Source organism: Hylaeus volcanicus, chromosome 5 (assembly GCF_026283585.1).
Source record: "Hylaeus volcanicus isolate JK05 chromosome 5, UHH_iyHylVolc1.0_haploid, whole genome shotgun sequence".
Classification (NCBI taxonomy): domain Eukaryota; kingdom Metazoa; phylum Arthropoda; class Insecta; order Hymenoptera; family Colletidae; genus Hylaeus; species Hylaeus volcanicus.
The window spans coordinates 29086556-29110139 of NC_071980.1; the positions used below are offsets into that span (position 1 = coordinate 29086556).

At 44.0% G+C, this 23584-nt stretch overlaps 2 protein-coding genes and 1 long non-coding RNA gene across 8 annotated transcripts in view; 2 read left to right on the plus strand and 1 right to left on the minus strand.

Moving 5' to 3' along the window:
• LOC128876884 (uncharacterized) overlaps positions 1–23584 on the plus strand; it is a 139373-nt gene that overhangs the window by 40023 nt on the left and 75766 nt on the right. For 4 of the 5 annotated variants that reach the window (XM_054123684.1, XM_054123686.1, XM_054123688.1 and 1 more), the window contains exons 1-3: positions 11424–11911; positions 12777–15615; positions 16491–16694. In XM_054123684.1, the coding sequence (XP_053979659.1) occupies positions 12885–15615; positions 16491–16694 (2935 nt within the window). In that variant the 5' untranslated portion in view covers positions 11424–11911; positions 12777–12884. Of the gene's footprint in view, positions 1–11423; positions 11912–12776; positions 15616–16490; positions 16695–23584 lie in introns of those variants that run through there. The other variant, XM_054123685.1, reaches the window with a different exon arrangement.
• On the minus strand, positions 7154–9251 carry LOC128876895 (uncharacterized). The gene is made up of 2 exons (XR_008457147.1): positions 9111–9251; positions 7154–9029 (listed from the first exon to the last, which is right to left on the minus strand). It is a non-coding gene; the product is annotated as an uncharacterized LOC128876895 (long non-coding RNA).
• Positions 9374–10865, plus strand: LOC128876891 (uncharacterized). Of its 2 annotated transcripts, none has more exons than XM_054123706.1 (2): positions 9374–9946; positions 10467–10865. In XM_054123706.1, the coding sequence occupies exon 1, from the start codon at positions 9484–9486 to the stop codon at positions 9898–9900; it is 417 nt and encodes a 138-aa protein (XP_053979681.1). In that variant the 5' UTR covers positions 9374–9483; the 3' UTR covers positions 9901–9946; positions 10467–10865. The 2 variants fall into 2 exon arrangements, with proteins under 2 accessions (XP_053979681.1, XP_053979680.1); XM_054123705.1 differs by having other exon boundaries at positions 9380–9923.

Below are 23584 nucleotides of genomic sequence, written 5' to 3' on the forward strand. Positions count from 1 at the left end.
ACGAAGTGGCTGAGCAAAGCTGGCATTATCCTTCGAGTACTGATTGGATCTGGCGAGTTCGCTTGTGGTAAAAGCACTGCCTCGGAAAGGGATAAAAATCTACTCCCACAACCTTCGATCTTTCGATTATCCCTACCAAAGAATAAATCTCATCTAACACCTCCCTCCAGCGCTCGCCAGTGGTCAGTCAATCATTTCTTCGTGCTGGGAATGCCCACAGGCGTTCAGTAATCGCGATTAGGGGGTTTCTAATCATTTATTTCATTGATTTACTCAGAATGTTCGTTGTAGTATGAACGATAGCACAATTTATTCTTTACAAACGTTCACTACTCCGAAAAAACCAATAACGTAAATTGCACGTCGATCGAAACGTGTTCAGCACTTATGTAACGTCTAAGTATTCTAATTTTATTCGCTGTCGTGATATCGAAGTGGTGAAAAATGTTAATTGCCAGTTCCCAAAATGGACCCGTCTAGCGAGCAAGCTAAATGACGGAAAATGCAGGGCGACTCGTTATCGTTTGCGGAGATACACGGCACATACCGAGACCACGTCTCGGTGGAGATACCGCAGTGTGTCACATCGCAGATACACGCCTCTGTGTACCCGTGTTGACACGTAATTATCTCTGCGTGTTGGATACACGTGTCTTTCCGCCACCGTCGTCGCCAGCTTGTTTGAATTTCGAGCGTACGACACGACGGGAACGATCAGCCTCTCGCGATTCGTGTCCCTGCGGTCAATTATGCCGGTCGGATCGAACGGCGATGCCTTCGATTAGATGATGCAAGCTCGAACCTTCAAGTTTAGAAAAAACTACAAGTCCATCGAAGCGTTCTTCCTCAAACAAAACAACAGTCTACCAAAAAAATTATATACTGCGTCTTAATACACGCCAAGAACAAAAGAGTTTTCGTAGATCGCGCATTTTTAATTATCGAAGATCCACGGTGGGAGTACAATTTCATCCAACTGGGCTCCAAGTAGGTCGCCCAGGACTGGTTTTGGCGCTCTTTGTTATTTATCGCGTCAGCATCGACCACGCACGCTCGAAGGACTCCGCGAAAATGTCAACTGAAAATAAAGACTCGAAGAAGAGAAGGCCTTCCTCCCGTTGCGACTCAAACATCACGGTTTCTTTGCACTTGTCTCGCGGATGACGAAAGCGCGGCTCTGCGTTCCCGAGCGTGAGCTCGTCATTACCAGGGACTCGCGAATAATAAATGCAATCGAGAAAACGAACTTTTTACATACGCGACATGTAGGCTATGCAAACTTTCGGAGACCTTGCAAAATAACGACGAAGACAAATAAGTTGAATGGTGGCTAGTTCGATCAATCGTTTTAATTGTAATTGAAAAATACTCAATTTCATTGGAAAATCGCACTCGTAATCGTTTAGCGGTTAATTGGATTACACTTTGCGCAACCGTGGTTGCAACTGGCGGAAACGCGAACGATCGACTCGTCCCCCCTTCGTGGCGCAAGAAATTCTTGACACTTTTCGGTGTCTGTCTGCCACCTGTCGGGCTGTCCGTCAAACGAGCGACAATCCACTCGAGTCGATTTACTGCGCGATCTTACATACCGCGGAACAGTAACAATGCTCGCCACGCCTGGCCCGTCGCCAATTCCACGTGCTACCGTTTCCCTTTATATTCCGCTCGGGCCGTGCTCGGTTTGAAAAAGCGCTCGTACGTTCCACGGAATCCCGTTCCAGAACGTCTCGAACGCCACGGAGTTTCGCGTTCTCGAGAACGAGCCACGAACCCCACGGATTGGCGTTGGTAACGCTTCGTGGAAACGAGATTCAGACCTAACGAACCCCACGGATTCGTGCGCCCCGTAATTTATCCGGAGCTGGACCGAATTCCGCCTTCGATTCGATCCTTAATTAAAACAGTGCCTCTCAAACTCGAGCCCTTCGAGAAACAGCGTGTAAAATTATATTGATGCATGGCTGTAATGTGCATCGAAGAATTAGTTCAGTTGGGGCTATGATCTCTTTTGATTTGCTTTGCTTTATTTTTTATGTTTCTTCTCCATCTTCTTCTCCATCTTCTTACTCGATATTTTTACAACTGGCCACAGGGGAAACTTTTTAATAAGAATGAAACGCCACGGGGAGCATTTTATCCCATTTCGCTGTGAGGCATAATTTCCTTTTTTCCGAGCGTTCCAGAACCGCAGTTTGAGAAACATTGAATTAAGAGTTGCCGTCGGGACGTGACTCGGGTGAAATTGTCAAAGAAAAAACGTCCCTTTCAAGCGTGCCGGTTAACATAATAACATGACGAGAGGAAGAGAAACGTGGCGAAATACGATTTCAATTTTCGAGCTCATTTTCGAAACGAGAGCAATTTAATTAATTTTCGCAATAAATTCGCCCGATGAAACGGATCGTTATCCCACTCCGATGCTAATTGGTCGCTGCGTTTCGAGCCCTTCGACCGTTGGAATTTATATAACGCGTAGAGATTCGATTGTTATTGCGTTTCGGTTTGCGTGAACGTGTTTGTTTTTTTTTTTACATGAAAAAATGAAATTACATTTACCTAAAGAAAGAGATACATCAACGCAGATTAACCGAATACGTAGATTCGAATCGTCGAGTGAAGAGTTATAGTCGTCGAACGAATGGAAGCTAATCTACATAATTGTTCGATGATGCATCGCTGTGCCGTGTTCTCATTCGTCATCTATTATTCTAATTAAATTTTGCCCGCCCGCTGTCCCCAATATACACAGCTCGAGGCGAACCGATTCGGGTTGATTCTCATCGGAAATCCATTTTCGCAACAACGACTCCAGACCAGAGTAAATTGCGATACATTTGGTCCGTGGAGAGACAAGAAGTTCCTCGAATCTTAGGTTACGCTACACCGAGTTCCATCCTGCTATAGCTGTCCTGGTCGCGATAAAATCAACTGACCACTCAAGGCCACCGACGAACCATCCCACTTCCCCCACTATTTGTCTTTTCCACCGTTGATATCTGTCCGCACTTGGCAAACCTGCGAGTACATGCTCTCTGTTTCTCGAACAAAGTGCAAACTCCGCGTGATGCTGTTTTCAGAGATAACCGGAGTGCATTATGTAAACCTTCGGGCACTTGGCTAACTTAAAACTCGAAAGAAAGCGATTTTGTCTTATGCGGTCTCTCGAAGATTCAAGTTTTAAACGTATTATTAAGTTTGCCAGAGGAGAAACATGTTTTGGATCAACATTAATAAACGAACTTCCATCCTTGGACTTGGAAGATCATTCCTTTCTATTTAATTAAGCTTGGATTATTCAGTAACTTTGAAATGTTGTATTTAAGAGAAGTTTCGTGTAGCAATTCTCAATTTTTCATTATTTAAGCTTTGATCTCGGGAGAGTCGCAATATTATTAGCCTAAACGTCTTCTATAAATGTTAGCAACTTCTGGAGTTCACTTTTAGCAACAATCATCAGACGAACTTCCAGTTAGTAGCCTGATAGATTACTCAAGGCTTCGATTATTTAAGGTTCGATCCGAGGACGTTCCGATCGTCATCTTCCAACGAGTTTCGTTTAAAATCCAATAGAGAAAGTTTAACTTCACCTGGACGCACGTGGCGTACTCAGTTCCATCGAGTGGTGGGGATAGGCCCGCGACATTTAACGAACGAACACTTTAACACTCGATGCCGATTCATTGAGAACCACCGACCGTGGCGATTCGTAGATTTCAATCTACGAAGATTGTCTGCCGTAATTGGTAGATTTCTCGTTTCCGTCTGGCGCGTTTACAACGCGCCGCGCAGACGACGACGCTGTGACTCGAACATGGTTAACGCTACACGTTTCCTGCTGACGTTCGCCTAACAGGAACTCTCTTTTCGATTGGCCAAATCAAAGCGAAACCGACGTTTTTCTGCCACGAGTCAGAATTCTTTCGAAATTTAAATTGGCTGCCGACTCAAATTTTCTCTTTAACGAGTGTCTAGTTGACTGAAAAAGCGTTTCGCACCGTTTTGGAGTTTCGAAATGAACATAATTGGAAGTTTTCGTGGCAGGAAATCGCTACGTAAGCGACATCTGAGCGAATCGTTACAAATCAGATGGGATACCGAACAGTGGGTTCCGGCTGAGTCGAAATGCGAACAGCATGACGTGAACACGTGCTGGTAGAATAATCACGCGGAGAACGTTGGCTAGAAGGATGGTGTTCGATGATCTCGTGATCCATTAGACCGTGATTTCAACTCGACGTCACCGATCGATCATTTTTGGCAAGAGTCGCCTGCATTCGTGAAAAACCGTCGAGGTTAATTATTAGGCTAGCCTGAATCTCTGTGGATCTATGGTAAAAATACCTTAATTTCATCTAAACTTCTGTATTATATGTTCTTGTATTCGTTGGAAATATATATATATCTACACGTTGATTTTATTCGTTATCCATGATTCGAATAAAGTGTTGCTCTTCTCTGATGTCGGTAAACTTGTGATTCCGAGCATATTTACGTTCCGTCCTTGTATAATCGTGCGCTGTCGTGTCTTGTTTCTGCTGATCGTTTCAAGAGGCTCTAATATTACAGACAAATATGATAAATTCGCTCTTGAAGTCCTTCCAAACGGTCTCGAAACAATTACCGGACCCACCGTTTGATAAAAACGATATTCATCCCTTTCTGGAGAGCATCATGGAACCTAAGGTGCTCCAAACGGCTTTCCCTCAGGCGGGTATCGCCGTGAAGTGCTCCGCGTGGGCTTACAAATTCTTCGCACAACAATACAGGTGAATATCCATCCAAATTCACGTTTGAAAGACTCTCTTGGTTACTTATTCAAATTTAGGAATTTTTATATCCGGTTGAAAATTGCTCTGAAATTACCTACGCGTCATGAATACAGTAATTTTAATAAAAAATGTAGAAATTGTAAGACTTTAATGAGAGAGAATTTTCCTTAAAAAATTTATTAAAATTTAAGTATCTAAGTATTTAAGTATTAATGTAAATTCTTCTCCCATCTCAGTTTTACGATTTCTATTTTGCATATGCACATTCCACGTTCAAATGCTTTTCGGAGTTTTCGTGCTCCTCCGATCGTTTATTTGAAATATTTTATTTTTGTTTGTTCGATGGAGCCTCTCCTCGTATCGGGTCGCTAAGGTTTCGGAATGGCGTTCGAAAATTCTGTCTTTCGGGTACACGCGTTCCGACAAGCCGCGATAGAAGCCGTAAAGCGTACGTCGGAGCGATTAAAAACTTTATGTCCATGCAACACGACCCGTCGAGTTGTTTTTGTCAGGCAAGCCTATTTATACTCGCCTTTTGGCAGCCACGCGAGAAACCGTCACGTTGATCGCGGTGTTCGTTGCGTTGCTCTTTCTCATCGCACAAAAATTTGCCAAAGCCAATGTCTAGAGCAGCTGAACTCTTTTTCACTCGTGACTCTCCACCTCTGACGCGATATTATTAACGACCGCCCAATTTTATTAAATCTATCGAGACTTTAAATCGGGCTGATACATTCATTCGTGATGGACAATCTAATTTATAACAATCACTTTAACAAGTGTGATAGAATATTTTGATACTTTCACACCTCGTAAATAAAATAGTATTTTTTAACATTTTTGGAAGCTTCATCAGAATTCATTACAGCTCAACATATTCGTGACAGAGTACAAATCTTCACGGTAATGAAATTTAAATCGACTCTTCCTTGTTCCAAAATTTAATTATCCCTGTTACAGATATTCCTCCACAAATAAGCTCCACATTACAAATATGTAAAGCTTGCTTTAAACCTGCAATGAATTTTAATAATGCCACACGCGAGCAACCTGTTATTCCAAGTATTACAACAAAGAAATATATTCCGGACTTTCCAAATTCCCCGAACTACCGGGAATGTCGACGTAGTTCGAGATTCCTAGAATTTGCCCTTGTTTACGTAAACAGATTGTCGAAGGAAACCTTGACACGAATACCTATAGCGATTAACGGCTTCAAATTATAAACAGACACCGAGTAACCATTGTCAAAATTATTCTCCATTGTGAAATCTGCTCGTAGAAACAAAAGGGACGGTCGATAATGGACCAGCAATTCGTCGAACAGCTGTGGATCAAGGCGACACAAAGAGGAAGGCTCGCGAACCTTTGCTCGCGCATACAGACGCGTTACTAGCGCAATCAGAGGACTTTCCTCGACTTAACAATCGCAGGAAATGTGGGAATCCGAAAAGAAAATTGGAGTCGAAAGAAGCGTTCGCTAGACAAATAATTGAACAACCGGATCAGCGTTGGATGTTGAATATGGAATCAGTCATTCCTTGTCCTCGAGTTTCGCCTACAAACGAAATGAACGGCAATCGATCTGATATCGGAAAGCATCGCCAGCCTGAAGGATCGACCAATCTTTCCGATGGCCTCCTGATCTCGGCCGATGTTTCTTCGATCATCCCATCGATTCTCGTTCCTCGGGGCTCGCGTACGAATCGATTTCTTAAAAAATCCTCCAACTTTTTGAGCAACGATATCCCACGCCGTCTCTTTTAATAATTAGCGAAGTTTCAATCACCGTCGAAATTTGCACGACTGGATTAGGGTAGTTTCGCTTTTGCGTATTTTCGCATCGCAAACGTTGTTGGTATTTTTATTTTTGGCGATAGAAATACAGTTTGATCGTTGTTGTAGTTGAACTGAACGAATAGGAAACGTTCAGGGCGTTTTATATGTAGGAATTTCGGTATTAAAATCAATTTTTAGTTGACTAATGAATTACGATGGCGAGTTTACGAGTTCGACTGGAAATTTTGAAGCGCTAAAAGTTTCCGGTCGTTCTCGTAAGTTCGCCTCGTATCAATCCGGGGCTGGGGGGGGGGGGGGATAAAAAGGGGGCCACCTAAATTACGTAATATTTAGTAAATATTCATGTGTTCATATAGTAGGTTTCTTTCGTGTATCGTAACATTGTAAATTAATTTGTATCGCATATATCCAATCAATTTTGCTAATCACGTTTTGCTTATATATTCTTAATGGTAACGTCAAGCATGCGAATTGCTCGACCTAGGCTCATCCCGAAGTTGTGAATTATATCATTAATTATGGCTTGGATTTAATCGAAAGGAAGCAAGCAACCGACGGTTAACGTAATTTTTAATTCCAGATTCAATTTTATTTTATCGTCGAACTTCAAGGTTTCCAAAAATTGACGTTACATTGTTCGATCAATTTTATCCAACGAACATTCTGCTTTCGCTAGCCAAAGCGTTTATTTTACTATGACTTAAATCGTTGCTTGCTTCCCTCTTGAATCTTGGCTGTTCGTTGTACATTAGTCACTTTAGTAACAAGAAAGTCAATAGGTAACTCGTCTAGGAAAAGTCCATATTAAGCATTTATCTTGTCGCATTGTATATGTTATTTATTATAAAGTAATTGAATATCTAGAGTCATCTGCGATTCCTAATGGAATACTAAAATCACTGATAAACCTTAGATACATATATACGAATAAAAATATTTTATTAAGAATCGCGATGTCACTGATACTTCATACTATTTCCTTTTATATTTATTGCGACGGACACTAATGTTTAATGATTATTTTTAAGTCTATTTCTAAACTTGTACTAAAATAATATCTTTTAGCATAATGATTTCCTTAAAAAAAAAACCATTGATTATTAATAACACAATGATTGTAACTCCTACAAATATTTAGCTACGTAGATGTATATATATATATGTGTATATAGCGTTTACTGTAATTTTTATTTGAAACTGTGATATATGGCATACGTTGTATTATTGTAAAGTACGTTAAGGTTTCTATGCGTAGATTGAGATCATTAGTGATACTGCATAAATATAAGCGCAGCCCTAGATCAATCATGTTTGATCAGTGACGATCCATTCTCCCGATTCTCCTGGGAATTGTTAATCGACCATTGTTATCGAATGTTTCGACGCCAGAGCTAGACGAAATACATTTCCAAATAGTAAATAATCGATTTCATTCTAAATCTAGCGCGGAGATTGCGAAATCGAGACGGTTTATTTGTCGTGACGAGTTTTTAGAGATAGAAATTTATTCGTGGAATACTGGAAACCGAGGAGCCTTTATTCCGAAATATTTTATTTATCTCAATTTATTTCCAGCTTATTCGCGGCATTGTAAAATTAGAATTGCTGGTATATTTAGGCGAGAATCTCGAATTCGAAGTTATTGCGAAACAGAAACGGTTGGTTCTAAGACATAATCTGTCCAGCGCAGTTTGTGCACGTTACTTTTCCTAATATTATTCCCGGCGTTGTAATATTACTTCTTTCCTGAACTTATTCTTAGCAAAAGATAGCAGTCGAAACGGAAAGTTTAACCACTTTATACGTCATATTTCCAAATTGAAATATTATTTTATTTCACGCAAGAAAAGATTTTTCCAGAACCTCCATAACGATCCAATTCAAAAAACCTATCGTTTAAAATCAGTATTTCAAAACGTATTCGTCTATAAACTTCACCTAGCTCTGCTTCGAACCGAAGTGTTGCACTTCCTGTACAGTTTCGAGTATGCTAGGATCCGCGTGCTACCTGTCTAGGACCGAAAGTGGATTTGGCGACTCGACGGAAAGGAAATTTCGAGCGTCAAATCTAACAGAGACGTTCACTCCTCGACGCGTGTATTTTAAACTTCGACCAGCGATTCCAATTTCATGCAACGCGGCGCAGCCGACGCGTCTAACGAGGCACGCTTCCCAATTCGAAAGTTCTGATTTAGATGCGACTGTGCGAACGAAAAATGAAGGTGAGGTTAAGGGACCATCTTGGAAAAGTTTCCTGCAACGTGTTATTCGATGCATCGTTTATTTACACGCTAGCAAAATGGTAAACAAGGACTGCTCAGAATGGAGGGAAATCTCCTGTTTAAAACTATACCGTTTCGAGGGACTAAACATCGCCTGCGATAGAAAATTGAATTTTGAATCGATACAGGAACGAGGGTGATGTAATGTTTCATAACTGTACGTCGACACCTCCAACTGCGAAACGAATTGAATACAATGTGCGGTGATATTACAATTACCGTGTCTGTAATATTTTATCATTTTTCGCTCGTGTACTTTGCCTGATATTAACGCCGACAGTCCACGTTTCAATTGATCGTCCGAAACAATACCAACGCTATGTTTCCAGAGACGAAAGCACAAAATTAATCTCTACACCTGATACAAGAGTAAAACAAGAATTCGAGACACGTTGCGAGGTAAACACTGATCAAAGAAAATGGAGCAGGCAGGAGGGTTCCATCCATCTTAGGTGCAGTTTCTAGATCTAACCTGAACATCGTCTCGAGTCCCGACGGCTCATCGATCTCGACGATTGGTTCTCGCCCAGTAGTGGCAGCACCGACGATAGATCCTTCGCCTGAGTCGATTCACGCTCACGGTTTTCACACGGTAATGCTATGTAACCGTCGAGCTTCCATCGAGTGACATGTCGTTCAACGTGGAACAACGATTAGAAGACGAAGAGTCGGAGGAAAAGTCGAATCAGAGTGTCGAAGTCGAAGAGGAGGAGGAGGAGGAAGAGGGCCAGAGCAGAGGCCAAAAGTTGTGGAAAACTTTGGACGTTCCGTTGACGGACGTCGATACCGACGATAACCTGTACCTCGCGGTCCGTCAGTGTCTCCACAAGGTTAATCGAGTTTCGAAAAGTTCGTTGCCCCAGAAGAGTCCACGTAGGCAGCTGGACAGAGGAGGTGTCTCGGAGGAGACGTCGGTGGGCAGGTTCCACGAGATCAAGGCGCTCTTCGACCTGGACTCGGCCAAGGAGAAGAGGAGGACGATGTTCGGATGCAGGCAGACCACCATCGAGAGACTGAACAGAACCTTGAAACAAGACAAGATGTAGCACACACGTGGATGAAAACTGTAGTAAGATGAATCATAAATGAAAAGTTCAGAATCCAAACTGAAAAGTTTAATACGATTTTAACGAGTTCAATAAGATTTTTAGATAAATCTAAAGAGAATGTATTTTCCCATTTTCTTGAGAGATTTATTTTGGTACGTGGATGAAGACTGTAGCAATTTATACGTTCCGAATCCAAGATGAAAAGGTTAATTAGCGACACATGGTCCATTCAATTGATAAATCTAAAAGAAATTTATTTCCAAGTACACCGTGCGGGAGAACACTATTAACCTTTTCACCTGAAACACCTATCGAGTCGACAGGATATTTGATAGCTGCATTTCAGTCCCCTTGGGAACGTTTACACGAGAAAACGGAAAATTCACGGCGATACTGTCGGTGGAATAGCATTTATAGTCTTTCATTTCCACGTGGATTCACCTTGGCTTGTAAAATCGTGCGATTTTATACTTTCTTGATCCACGACGCTGTAAAATACGATATCCACGAACGCGTTTCTTCAATCGTGGCTGAGCCCGTCGTAAATTTCTCTTTTCCTGCAGAATCAACGAAGAACGTCAACGACAACGTGTTATCGAAGAAGCGAAAAGCGTGACCCATTTATCGAGTATCGGGAAGGAAATCAGGATGAGGAACATGCACCACCGGGTATACACGCATTTCTCCAACGAAACGTCCCACGAAACCAGTGACGAAGAGGACGCGTACCCTTTGCACAGAATTGTTTTTCATATGCTCCTCTCTTTCTTTTTATATTTTTTTAACGTAACGAACAAATTATGTATGCTCGCCGATGATTACAATGTATGCTCGATTTTACTCGAGGTCAGAGTACGTACAACGTTTCGAGTGTGTACGATTCTTCTGTAATTTTGTTTCAAAGATTTCTGATCGGTTTTATGTATCTCAGAAACTCTAATTATGGAACATTGTAAAAAAGATCTTGCAAAAATTCCTTTCGTTATACCTGACGTAATTTCTAAAATAATATTCATCCAACAACATGGTACCTGTCGTGGATTAACTGCTGAAGATGTTCTGATTAGTCAGGTAGATTAAATATGAATTTTCGTAAAGATTTTTCCCGCAATAATATGGTTCCAGGTGGTTCGTAAACTAATTTTCTGGTGCAATACAAAATGCTTGGTGAGACCTGCTGCGAGTGCGTTATTAAAATCGGCGCATGTGTCATTGTTATGTTTATTGCACAAGGCACGATCGATTCGTCCTTGGGAAAAGGTATACAACCGTTGAGAAAAGCAAACTTTAATTGCCCAATCATGCTTATCAGGGAATCCAAAAACGGGAAGATTGTTCCTTGCATTGGTAGATGGATCGAAATATACTCATTTTCATACAGCAGCAGAATCAATTATTAGCATGTGCAATAACAATAATTTTGTAAGGTAGCCATTGTTAATTTCACACAGAAGCAAGTTAACATGTACGCGTTATTTTGAAACAGGGTCGAATATACACTGTACTCATTCGTATAGACTGTCTAACGTATCACGCAAACAAAAGCGCTTGGCGATAATGGGAAGCACAAAAAGACTCCGTAGATATAAAAAGTATGGCAACGGTAGACCAGAGTTCGACCGAGATTAGAAAATTTACAAAATGAAAAGAATTACAGCTCTCGACGAGCAACGAATTATCTATTTTGTCCAAGTATCGTAAGATCGACTTGCGATTGGTCGGATCGCCGAGGAGCACGAACGTCGTTGCGAATCAGTCTTCATCCGGCGTAAACTGAACAACGCGTTCGACGCGATCGATTCGAATCGACAGTTGTTGATCGCCTCACAGTTCGTTTACGTCCTCGTCCTGTTTGCGCTGTTTTTCATTGCGTGCCGAATGATTCGACGGTCTTAACGTCGACGGTAGCGTGTGCGTTCGCGGTGCTGTTATAGTGATCAGTGCGTCGCAATAAATATAAAAGGAAGTAATATAAAGCATCGGTAACAAAGTAGCAATAAATATTGAGGTAAGTGTTTGCAAAGTTGAAACGAAAGTTGTTCTCCTTTTATAAAATTTGTGAAATGCATACTTCTATCCCACGTCACGTGAAAATTGATCATGCTAGAAAGCTGAATTTAGCCTTGAAAAATAAAGGAGGGTTCCTTGAACAAATCTACGTATATCTTTCAATTAATTCATTAAGTTTTGATTCATAAAATGTTGGACACGAGTAAGATAATCAAATATGACGTGTTAGGCTTCGAGATATTTTGTTATCTTTTTTAATTCAAGAATCATAGGATAATTATTTTAATTATTTAATTCCATATTTAATAATATTATCGACCTTCAAATCCTGACTCATGCCTTTTCTTAGATTTAACTTATTTTGACGAGCTCTCGGCATTCGTCGATAAGATAAACAGTGCGCGACTTGTTTTCTTGCTTTTTTCTTTATTAATCGATTAGAACATAAAATCAGCGAGAAAACAAATCCGAAAATGAACAAACGATAATTAAGAGAAATGTCAACAACGGTCACAGGGCAACATACCAATAGGACATCGAGAATAACGAAATACAAACAGGCACATGTTTAAATTTGAACCCGTTACTAACGAGCCATAAACGCTAGCGTATTTCGAGCATCTAGAGTCTCAAGAATTACCCACAGTCGGCCAGATAATATTTCATGACAAATTTATTTTTCTTTTATTACTTGTTTATTCTATTCAACGTTTATCCTCGTTCTAAATCCATATAATAGAAAAACCTCCGTACTGCAAACTAGAATTGAGCTTTCTAACATTTACAATTCCACCTCGTCAATTCCCCTAAAGAATCGTACATTTTTTATAAAACAAACTCATGCTTTCAAAAACCTACTACAGGCTCGAGTCTCCCGATCGAACTCTGAAAAACACATCGACACCGACCGATTCCACAAAAATTGAATCAACAGAGGCGTGACGTTACTCGCGAGGAAAACATCCACGATCATGTCGTCGGCTAGTTCGGACTCCACCGATTCCTTCAAGCTGTTTTTCTCAGACACGGAGACTCCAGATCGTGCGAGTCTTTCGAGAATCAAAAAGGATGTGAGCCCAGCGGTGCAAGCGCTGATCCAAAGGCTGAAAAGCCTCAACCTGGAGACGCCTCAGCCTCCTAGAGTGCCAGCCTGCACCCCAGCGAGCAGTTCTCCGCCTCGTTGCGGCCTAGAGACGACCCCAGATCAACAAAGCACCCGCGATCAATTCGATCCTCCATGTAGCGGGATAAGCAGACTGCGACGCGCGTTGGAGCTGCGATTCAACACTTGTCTAAGCAGCTCACAGAAAAAAATACCTAGTCCACACGCGAGGAGGCGCAGCTTCGACACTAGCATGTTGAGGTCGATGCTTGCTAGGGAGCATCAGCGTCGAGAGACCTCGCCTCTCGACTCCGAGGACACCGAGGAAGCGCCAGCGAACAGGATCAGCCCGATTTTCAATCGTTCGATCGGCAGGAAGAGAATCAGCCTCCTCAACAGCTCCATCCAACCTCTGTCTATCTCGTCTCCTCTGCAAGATGACGATCCGTTGCAGGCAATCCCTGATTCGCCTCTCGAGCAACAGGACGCTTCCGTGGAGAACGACGATGTATCGCTGCTGGAAAAGAGCTTGTACGAGGTGTCAGAGGTGTTTTTCATGCTGAAGAAGGTGAACAAGAACACTGGTCGCTCGAGGAAATGTCCAATTTTGACGAGGACGGATGTGAAGGGCGTGGACATCTTCAAGGAGGCTATTGACGTCAGTTTGGGGCAGCTCGTGACCCCTGAGCAGAAGGAATTCATTCTCGAGAGCTACATGCAGACCTGGGACGCTGATTCGTCCCAGTCTGGTCTCGCAAAAGTCGGTGAGGACGCGTTGGAGTGCACAGAGTACAACAACAACATCGATCAATTCGGCAAGTCTAGCATCGATGATACCAACGACACTTTCGTCACCTGTCAGTACGTTGGTAGCACCGATTGCTCGCAGGTGGAGTTTGAGAAGACAGAGGAGAGACAAGGTGAAGGCAACACGAAGGAAGAAGAAGTAGAAGGGAAATCTAAGACCGACTTTGAGCAAACCTCCTTGCACGCACATTTTCAACATCTTCTGAACAAATGGCGCGGGATATGCGACAAGAAGAACCAAAGTTCTTGGACGTCTGAGAACGGTAACACTAGGAAGAAGAGTTACTCCGAATCTGATGCTTCAGACACCAATATCGGGACCAAAGAGGATTGTTTTTCTTCTGAGGATTCCAGAGGGGACAGACCAAGGTCGTCGTCAGTCATGATATCTGGCGTTAGAGTATCAGAGAACTTGGTACACGAAGAGTCAGGGATTCAGCTCAATGATGGTCGACCCGAGGGATGTGGAAATGTTTCGTTGCCAGCGCTGGATGTTGTAGAGACGAGTCCTGATCCTGAAGTAGGTAGCAAGAGTAGTCAACCCTCGGTCAGCCCTGCTGTGATTTTTCCCACGGAAGAAATCATGAGAAATCACAACGACTTGCAGAGCTTGGACGATTCGGTCAGGTCCGTCGCCAGCTCAACAGTCGCCAACTTGATCGATTTCTCGATGGACATCGGGGATACCTCCTTCGAAAGCGTGAATTATAAACACCTTCCAATGACGGAAGTCTCACCTCTGCACGTCAAGTTCCACTTTCGGGACACATGGAACTCGAAGAGCGATGACCAAAGTTCTTCGACACTGATCGGCAGGAAGAAGTATCGCTCCGAATCAGAAGTCTCGATCACGAGTCCCACCGATATAGACATCTCGCCAATCGAGCACGTAGACAGGTCAAAGTCCATGTCACCTATCGCTGCTTCGCGTGGGAGACTAGTAAACGAAGAATCACCAACCGACCTAAAGGACGAAGAGTCTGGAAACGTTTGGGAGGACGCGTCGCTGGACGTTTCAAGGACGAAAGTGGATCTTGATCAGGATAGCCAGTGTATGAACAAGTCTTTCATCATCACGGAAAAATCGAATATCGACGACACTCCTAGCGAAGTCGCTGGTTCCAAGCAGGGTATTCGCAACGTTGGGTTCATCGTGGACGATTCTTACATGTCCATCGAGAGTCCCATCGTCGGTAGCAGATTAGTAGATCTTAGGACGAAACATTCGAACCCGTCTTCTGGATCAGGCAGCTGCAACAACGAACTCACCTTGTACGACTCGCACATGTCCATCGCGAGTCCTATCGTCAGGGGCAGGTTAGTAGATCCTGGGACGAAACATTCGAACCCGTCTTCTGGATCAGGCAGCTGCAACAACGAACTCACCTCCTACGACTCGCACATGTCCATCGAGAGCTCCACCATCGGTGGCAGGTTGCCCAATCCTTCGATGGACTTTGGAGACTACTCCTGCGAGTCTGAGGATAGCAAGAAGTCCTTCGACAACTTAGAGGAGCTGTCTGAACAGTCTGAGTCACCGAAGTCTCAAGCTCGGGATGGTTCGAAGACTGAGAGCGAAGAAATGGAGGACGAAGTGGAGGAAGACGATGTCTTCGAGGAGGACCAAAACGACGTTCGTCAGAAGAATGCCGCGAAGTTTCGCGAGTTCCTGCGGAAACTGGCCTCCAGGGAGAAGTGCTCGCAGAGTCCTGTCGCGGAGGAGTCTCGAAGGTTGGACAGGAAGCCACAGGACGCCAAGAAGAAGGCCAAGCCTGATGTCAGACGCAGACCAGGTAATCCACGTCGCGAGGGCGTGGTAGATAGGTTCATTGTGCTGGATTATGTTGTCTCTAGTATAAATAAAAGGTTAGATGCAGAAGTGAGGGTTAAAATAAAAGCAGTGTTATATTTAAGTGTTGTATCAACAACATTTGTCTTCGAAGTTACAGCGAACGAGAACACAGCGTTGTCTGTAATCTGGCGTCATCTCGCGAACAAACGTTTGCGCGGATTAGCAGCAGGGCTCGTTTCGAGCTGGAACGATGTATGTCGTCGCGTATTTCGGTTCGACTTGCAAGTGCAATTGAAAGCGGGTCCGTTAAATATTGATCTAACGGAAACGCGCGCGCGGGGACATTGTTATCGCTGCTCGTACCGTCGTATCCCTCCAATTAATGCTTGGCACACATTTGCCGACCAAACGCCGCGGAAGTTCGCCGCGCGGGCTCTCTTTCTTCGAAGATGATTTATGACTCGTCGCTTTATCGCGAACCATTTTAAACGGCTGTTTGCATGCGCCAGCGGATCCACGAGCAAAGACAAACCGCGGGGAACGTTGGATCTGGAACGAGCAATCCTAATTTTCTATCATGGATGGATGATAACATCGTAGGAAACCATTAGGGTGGTGATCGCGGTAGAAATTTATTTAGTCGTGTCGATAATTAACAGGTGGGCTAATATTAGGTGTTCATTATCTATTTATAAAAACCAAGTTTTATCATTTTTATTTGTTCATGACACGATAGTGAGATCGTTTCTTTCTATAGGGGAGTTTTGAGAGTATCAAATGTACAAAGTTTCGGACGCCGATATCGTTTGCTGGTTTTGCCACAGCCTTTTCGAAGGCATTGTTTCTTTTTCTAACGAGTCTCCGTTGTCTTTGCAGATGTCCTCTTCCCACCATCGCACAAATTGACAGTGGCAGAGGTGTTCGACGCGCGGACAGATCGGCCGCGGCCGGAAGTCCTCAAACAACACTTTATCCTCGAAGGTAGGATCGACGAAGCGGCGGCCCTTCGTATAGTCAATGATGGGGCCGCCCTGCTGCGCTCGGAGAAGACCATGATCGATATCGAAGCTCCAGTCACCGGTGAGTCGCATCTTTTTTTTTTTTCGCTGAAGGGTAGACTCCCTTCTGACGTCAATGTTTTCAATCCCTTAAGATCCCATAAGATCCCATAAGACAATCAAGTCGAACACCGTTCTAAAAACTATTTTCTTTTCATTCATCATTTTATGTCTCTCACTGACGGTGTAACGGTCCACTGATAGCAGGTATCAGCTCCCGTCAAGGACTACGCCCGATCCATACATCGTCGAATCAATTTTCCGCGTCAGAAACGCGGAAGAGCGTTCATTTCTGAAAAGCAACTTCGCAGACCGCTCGAGTGGACGCATTATATCGGGACACATTAGAGCGAAAAATGTAGGAAAGCTCTTGACACAGTTTCCATGTATAGCACTCGCCGCGGCGAAAGAGCGATTCGTCACCTTCAGTGTGCGTTTACATGAACGGTCGCACGAAGGCAGGAAAGTAGTATCGAACACGTATCCGTGAACGAGCACGAGCGCCAGGATGGTTGAGGGACGCACGGTTGAGCGGTTCGTTTCGCCTCATCCAATAAGGGACGCTGGGATCGATTCCGCTCGTGTGGACCGGCCTTAAACTCTCGACCAGGTAGAAACGCGAGGCCTCGAACGTTTCCACCAACCCGCAACCCCCTCGGTGCCGCGTTTCTATGTTTTAACGCGACATAAACGTCGCTCGTTGTCTCCGCTCTCGTTCTTCAAACCCATTTTCGCGTTTGTTTGCACTGTCAGTATTCCTTACGGAGGTACCTTTCTTTGACCGAAGAGTAACCACGGGAATTTTTCTTTTTCCTTTTGGGTATTTATTCTTAGCGGAAGATATTGTAATCGATACATTCGAGCTATAAACATCGGGTAGAACTTGTCTTCCCCTCTAAAATATCCAAGTACCAACAATTGTATTACTTTATCGCACTTCTCGAGATAGATTCTCATGTAGAATTTCGCCCTTCTTGCTGGAACGATCACCGACGCGCCGACACACCCTTCCTTCCACCGCGAATCCCCAATTACGCGCATCAATTAGTTCCATCACGGTCGTCTTCACGGTATCTGCGATTGTTCTCCCGTGCACAATACACGACAGAACACAATAACTCGGATCGATTCGATTCCGTCCTTCATCCCCACCTTTTCTCGCCGCTCTCCGTCAGACGGACGGCGTCGCCTTCGGAGCAGCGCAGTTATTACCTTCCGTTGACTGAGAGACGCAACTTTTATTGGGGAGGATTGATCCCCTTTTCCTCGCGTCGATCCTCTTCATTTGATCTTCCAACGTCACCCACCGTCGCGTCCGACTACTGTTTCACGTTCAATGCTTCGACCTTGGTCTTCTTTCTTCGACCATTCTTCACCCGAACGCGAACTTGGCTGGAAACGAGGGGTGAAATGAATCCAGTCAGTCTAGTCTGCTGGAACATCTATACATCATTTCAGAATGATACTTGAATTATAAATGTATTCGAGATCATTCAAGTTCAACTACAATCTTCATCTTTCTGACCTTGCACCACTTCGATTCTCAACCTTGGAATATTTGAACAAATTTCGCGAAACTATGGTACATACACGAAACTGTGCTCGTGTTTCTCAGAGTTGATTCGTCGCAATGCGAGAGAACATTTGCTCGCAATCCACCCCCGTTAAAAATTTGAGCCGCAGCGAGAGCTTTCTGCGATCGAAGTTAAAACGATTAAGCTTCTTTTCTTCGCGCAATCCTCGGGAGAATCTTGGAGAAAAATCTACACGAGGGATCCGCCTGATCGCGAATCACTCATTCTCCCAGACTCTCTCGCCTCCCCTGACCCGGTTTTTCCCGTTCGACCTCGTCGTACCGTCGGCGTCGGCTGCCGCGTCGTCCATTGTGCTCGTAATTCATCTCGCCCAACCCCCGTTCCTCTTTCTTCGTCCGTTTCGTTGCAGATCCGCATTCGACGACTAGACGCCCCCGCGGTGCGCAATTTCTCTCGCCCAGCCGCCTGTTGTTCCCTCTTTTTGCCCTCGCGTACACGTGCTATCAAACTTACATCCCAACGAGAGCAAGCATCATTTAAACATAAACGTTTCGACCTCGACGGTCCTTGGTACAATTTATCAAACCGCACTCTCTCCTCGAGCGCGATGTTAAATCTTCGTGTAAGTCGCAAGGAACAGATGTCGTTCTGTAGCTAATATTTCTTCCGAATTATACACTTTATACTTTTCGTAGGAATTCGAAGGACAACTGTACAAAATTTCATTTGGTTTGGATAAAAATGGAAGGACTCGGAGATGGATCGGGGCCTTTTCTTAACCAAACTGCCCTACATCACAAGGAGCACACTTTTCCGAACTTCCACTCTTTCGAAGTATAATTTTACGGGCGCAGGTTTATGGGAGCCACGGACGAACAGCTTTACGGAGGTTCGCGGCGACCGCTCGATAACAATTTTCATGATAGAAAGGAAATAGGATAATAAAGAGACTCCACGACGGAAACGTTATGTTTCGCAATTCCGTGGAATTGCTTGGAAAATTTTAACGGCGCCCCGGGCGTCCCCTCGACGACGCCCCCTTTTTTGATTAGAGACTCCGCTGGCGAGCGAATGGAGAACACGATATTGAAACGATATTGATCAAAGCAGTCTGGAATAGGGAAATTACGGTATTGCGTGTTACCGTGAAATAATTTCCCCGGGAACTTGGCTGCCTTTTCATTGCCTCTGCCTAAAGATCGTACTTGAACAGAGTCAAAAAATAATCTCACTCATCGAGACCATGAGAAATCTCACCTGTTCGGTTTACATCTTCAGACGATTCCGTAGCAGAACTGTCTTGCCATAGGGCTTTCTAGGATCGTCCAAAATCGCCTTCGAGATCGTCCAAAGTTTCCCCCGAGTGCTTCCGTTACGATCCCCATATTCTTCCCCTAATTTCGTCTTGTCGGACGGTTGGTGTTATCTCAATGCACTTGCTGGAAAATTGAGATCATGGATGGTTGCATGAAAGACCCGTAGACCATGCCGAGGAACAAAGCGGGCGTTGAATTATTCAGAAAATTCCCACCGGGTAGCCAGGATGAAAGTTTCGGGCGCAACTCTCCTCGAACATTAATTGTGCCTCGCCGCGGCTCGCATAAACGCGACCGTTTGAATGCGTAACAAGCCAGTTCGGAACTGCGCGATTTATATCGTAACGGGATCGTTGAGTCTTCTGTCCTTTCGATTAAACCAAATTAGCTTCTGAGAAATGCTGAAGGAAAAAGTAATTCCGAAAGAGATGTAGTTCTGTTGGAAAAAATACATCTCTCCGACAATGTTGTAGAAACAAGTACTACACAAAATATCGGATTGCGTAGTCGCCGAACATTGAAAAATTAATCGAATCAAGCTTCAGAGTCCGAAAGCCCACGTTCGAGGTACTTGGAATTACAATCATGTCATTATTGTGACAATACAGAGGCAACCCAGTATAACCTACGCAAGAGAAAGCTTGTATTCAGGTATCACCGAGTATGCCACTAACTACATAGTTGCCCCTCCCCAAAATAATCAAGTCCCTTTCTCGAGCAAGTCCTCGAGTATTAACTATCGCCAGAGAATATTCCACATAGGACGCAAACTGTATACCCTAACGGAATCGCTACTTGAAGTACGTTTGTGTCAACTCGAGCTAGGAAGTTGTTAATTGTCTTATTACTTCGGTAATACAGGCACTAACGCGTGTTGATGAAATTACATCTCGTTTTCGCGGGAAAACAGCAGTATCGGTTGCTGAAGCTTCTGGTAAGACGAGATCGCGATATCCCCCATTGGCACTGGGAGTTTCTGTTTAGAGTAGTTTGGAGGGTAGCTTTCAGGATGCCTCAGGCAGTTGCACACGAGCGTTTGCGTTGCTATCGGGCGTTTCACCACGTTTCCTCTTCAAAGGAACGGATCCTGTTGCTTTTAAACGGGGGATATCGATGGATCATTTTCGACGCGCGCGGCAAACCACTGATTTCGATGATTTCGAGTTTACACGCGGCATTCAGTAGCTATATTTGGGCTTTGAGGGAGAAACTACCCTTACACTTCGATCATGCGTGTGTAACTTTAACGTTACAGAGGAAATGGAGTACGTTATTTATAATAATAGTTGGAAAAAAGAGAATTAGACGTACACGTATCTAAAAAGCATTTAACACAAATTTCCCAGTTATGACACTCGCGTTATTATTGATTTCCTATCGCGTACCCGGCGCACGAAGATCCAGTGCTATCAAAAATCCGTCCCCATCGTAAAACAGGATTATTAATAATCCACCTTGCATACACAGCTGCCTACGAAATTCTTCGATATTGACACGCAGAAACGTTCCTTTCGATGCGAAGCTCCATTCAAACTAAGACCAGCGAGACCATGTATCAGCCTGAAAGCTCATACGCGCGGTGCACGGGCCAAGATGGCGGTCGTAAATCCACAGACCTAACGGCGGGTATGATGGCCTCGGGAAAGTGTTCTGCTCGATTATTCCCCGATACGGGACCGAGCTCCTGGCTGAAGGGAGGTCATAAGGAATTCTTGGAAATGGGGGAGGTATCGTAGCAACGATTCCCTGGTCGGTGCTGCTACGAATACAAATTTCTTTCTTATCGCGATATATGAAACAATGTGCTCGCGCATACCATCCCCAGGAGGCTTCCTGGAGTTCAAAGAGAACTCGATATCAGGGCTGGGGTTCGAGGCAAAGCTGTCTACAAGCCTCAAAAGGTTTATCGTTCCTTTCCGCTGTCATTCCGGGGTAATACGCGATACTTGATACCGAATACGTAGCTTCGCTTATTGGATTTTTCAAAGAGCCTCCAGCGCTATAGGTGCATCGAGGTTCTCCGTTGCCGGAGCTTGGAAGACTTGTTTGCCAGCCGTGTCGCGAGGACCTCTTGATTAATCGAGCTTTGTTTTTTCATTTGATTCGGTCGATGAACGTCTTCGATCGGCTCAGATATTGCGAGGGTGGAGTTTGTTGATGATTTCAAGTGGCTCGTCGATTTCGCGGATGAAGGTGTACTTATCTGTTTCTTCGTATGGACGCCATACTATGGAGTGTATCTACATTCGTACACGACCTCAAGGGCTGTAGCATGCGAATATGCTGCTGCAGTACGGGTTTAGCGATCCCGAGGTACCTGAGCTGTAGGGAACCAGAGATATTTTAGTATAAACAAGGATGTTAGACAAAGCGTCGATTCGTACGCAAGCACAGTTCGTTTAAATTTCAAAAGTCCCCACTGAGCACCAACAAGAATAGACTCATACTTATTATACTGTACACACTTTAAAAACAAACTTTTGACAACGTTCCTGAAGAACTCTCGTCTCTAAATAATCTTCTTGGACCTCTCGAGCTCCGTTACGTCTCTATCATATAGCATAACAAGCTCCCTTCCCCTCTACACAAGCAACACCACAAACATCTCATGTATCTTTCGTTTGCCTTGGCCGTGGGCATTGTCTGAACGTTTTTAATCGGTCTGGCAATGTTTCACCGCGATTCTGCAACGTTGAAATCAACGTGTCTGTTCACCTTCGAAACAACGAGTCTCGATGACTCGAAGCAATCGGACCTCGATATTCCCCTGAAACGAGAAACAATTCAATTTCAACTTCCTCGAGAAGGTTACTTATTTATTTAATTCTGGTAACATCGCGATTGTTGCGTTTTCTCGTTTCGACCATTTGTCTCGCGAGACTCCAAACGGTACCCGGTCTATTTATCTTGGCTCCTTGTCCCCCGTTTCGACATTACCGCTATCCTGCTCCCCGAGACATTGATTTCGACGGTAGCTCGTTCTGGCAAGGGCTTTCTCGACATTCCGTGAAGCCACTATTTCATTCCTGAAACCTACATTCCATTCTATTCAGTCGTTTGGTATTTATTTATTATTTATATTTTTCTTCGTAACTCTAGTTCAAGTAAAGATGTTTACTTGGTATTTCGTTGCGTCAAAGTACCAACCTACCATGTTCTCGACTCGATAACCTGAGTCTCAACCTGATGGTCATTACAATTTATCGCAAATTCGAAACGAATGGGTTGAATCATTCACCGTACGCGTTCGAATTTACAGCTAATTAATCTTCGACGAGTACGCGCACGTAGGCTAGAATTCATGGCAGTCGATCTCGAAGAAAAACGCTAATTGTTGGCCATTTGCCAGCGCCCGACACGCCCAGACGCCGCGACGGCAAGATCCTACCGGACGATGTTTATTTATCGTTTCGGAACGCATCGAGTCACGCATATAACGGCGAATAATTCCCAACGGGATAACGAATTTCCCAAAGCAGCCAATAAAGCACGAACAGGAAACGCCGTCTGATTGGTTCGCGAGGTTTCTAACACGCTTTACGGTTCCGACGCGTAACTAACCGTTCGCTCCCCGTCGTTAATATTTAACGATCGAGCAGTAAAAGTCTTAGCGTAGACGGAATAAAAGTTTAGCCACCTTTCTCAACGATTTCACAGTTCATTTGACGACTGCAAACCTCACGCCATTTCTCGCCACCTTCGTCTACGGGATACAGCTATTCGTTTTGGTAATAACTCGTTCAATCTCGGAAGGTTCTTCGAGTACCGAACTTTTATTTCGAAGCTTTCAAGTTGATTGGTGCCGAGAAAAATATGAAATTCTGCGGGATAATTCATCTTCTCGTATCGAGGTAGAGACCTGTGTCTTAATTCGAGGTATTACAGTTAATTTCTTTCAACTTTAGAACAAAATTGACGTAACAAAGTATAGATAATCAAAGAGAAAACGTAACATTGAAACAGAGAAATTTCCTAGCCGATGCCATCGCGAGATCGCAAGATCGAAAAATCGTAGCGGCTCGTTCGCCGATTCGCTGGCGGCGATAACGTCTCCGAGCAGA

What these genes read in the sequence shown, in the direction of transcription:
- LOC128876891 (XM_054123706.1), top strand. Translation starts at nt 9,484, where the DNA reads ATGTCGTTCAACGTGGAACAACGATTAGAAGACGAAGAGTCGGAGGAA.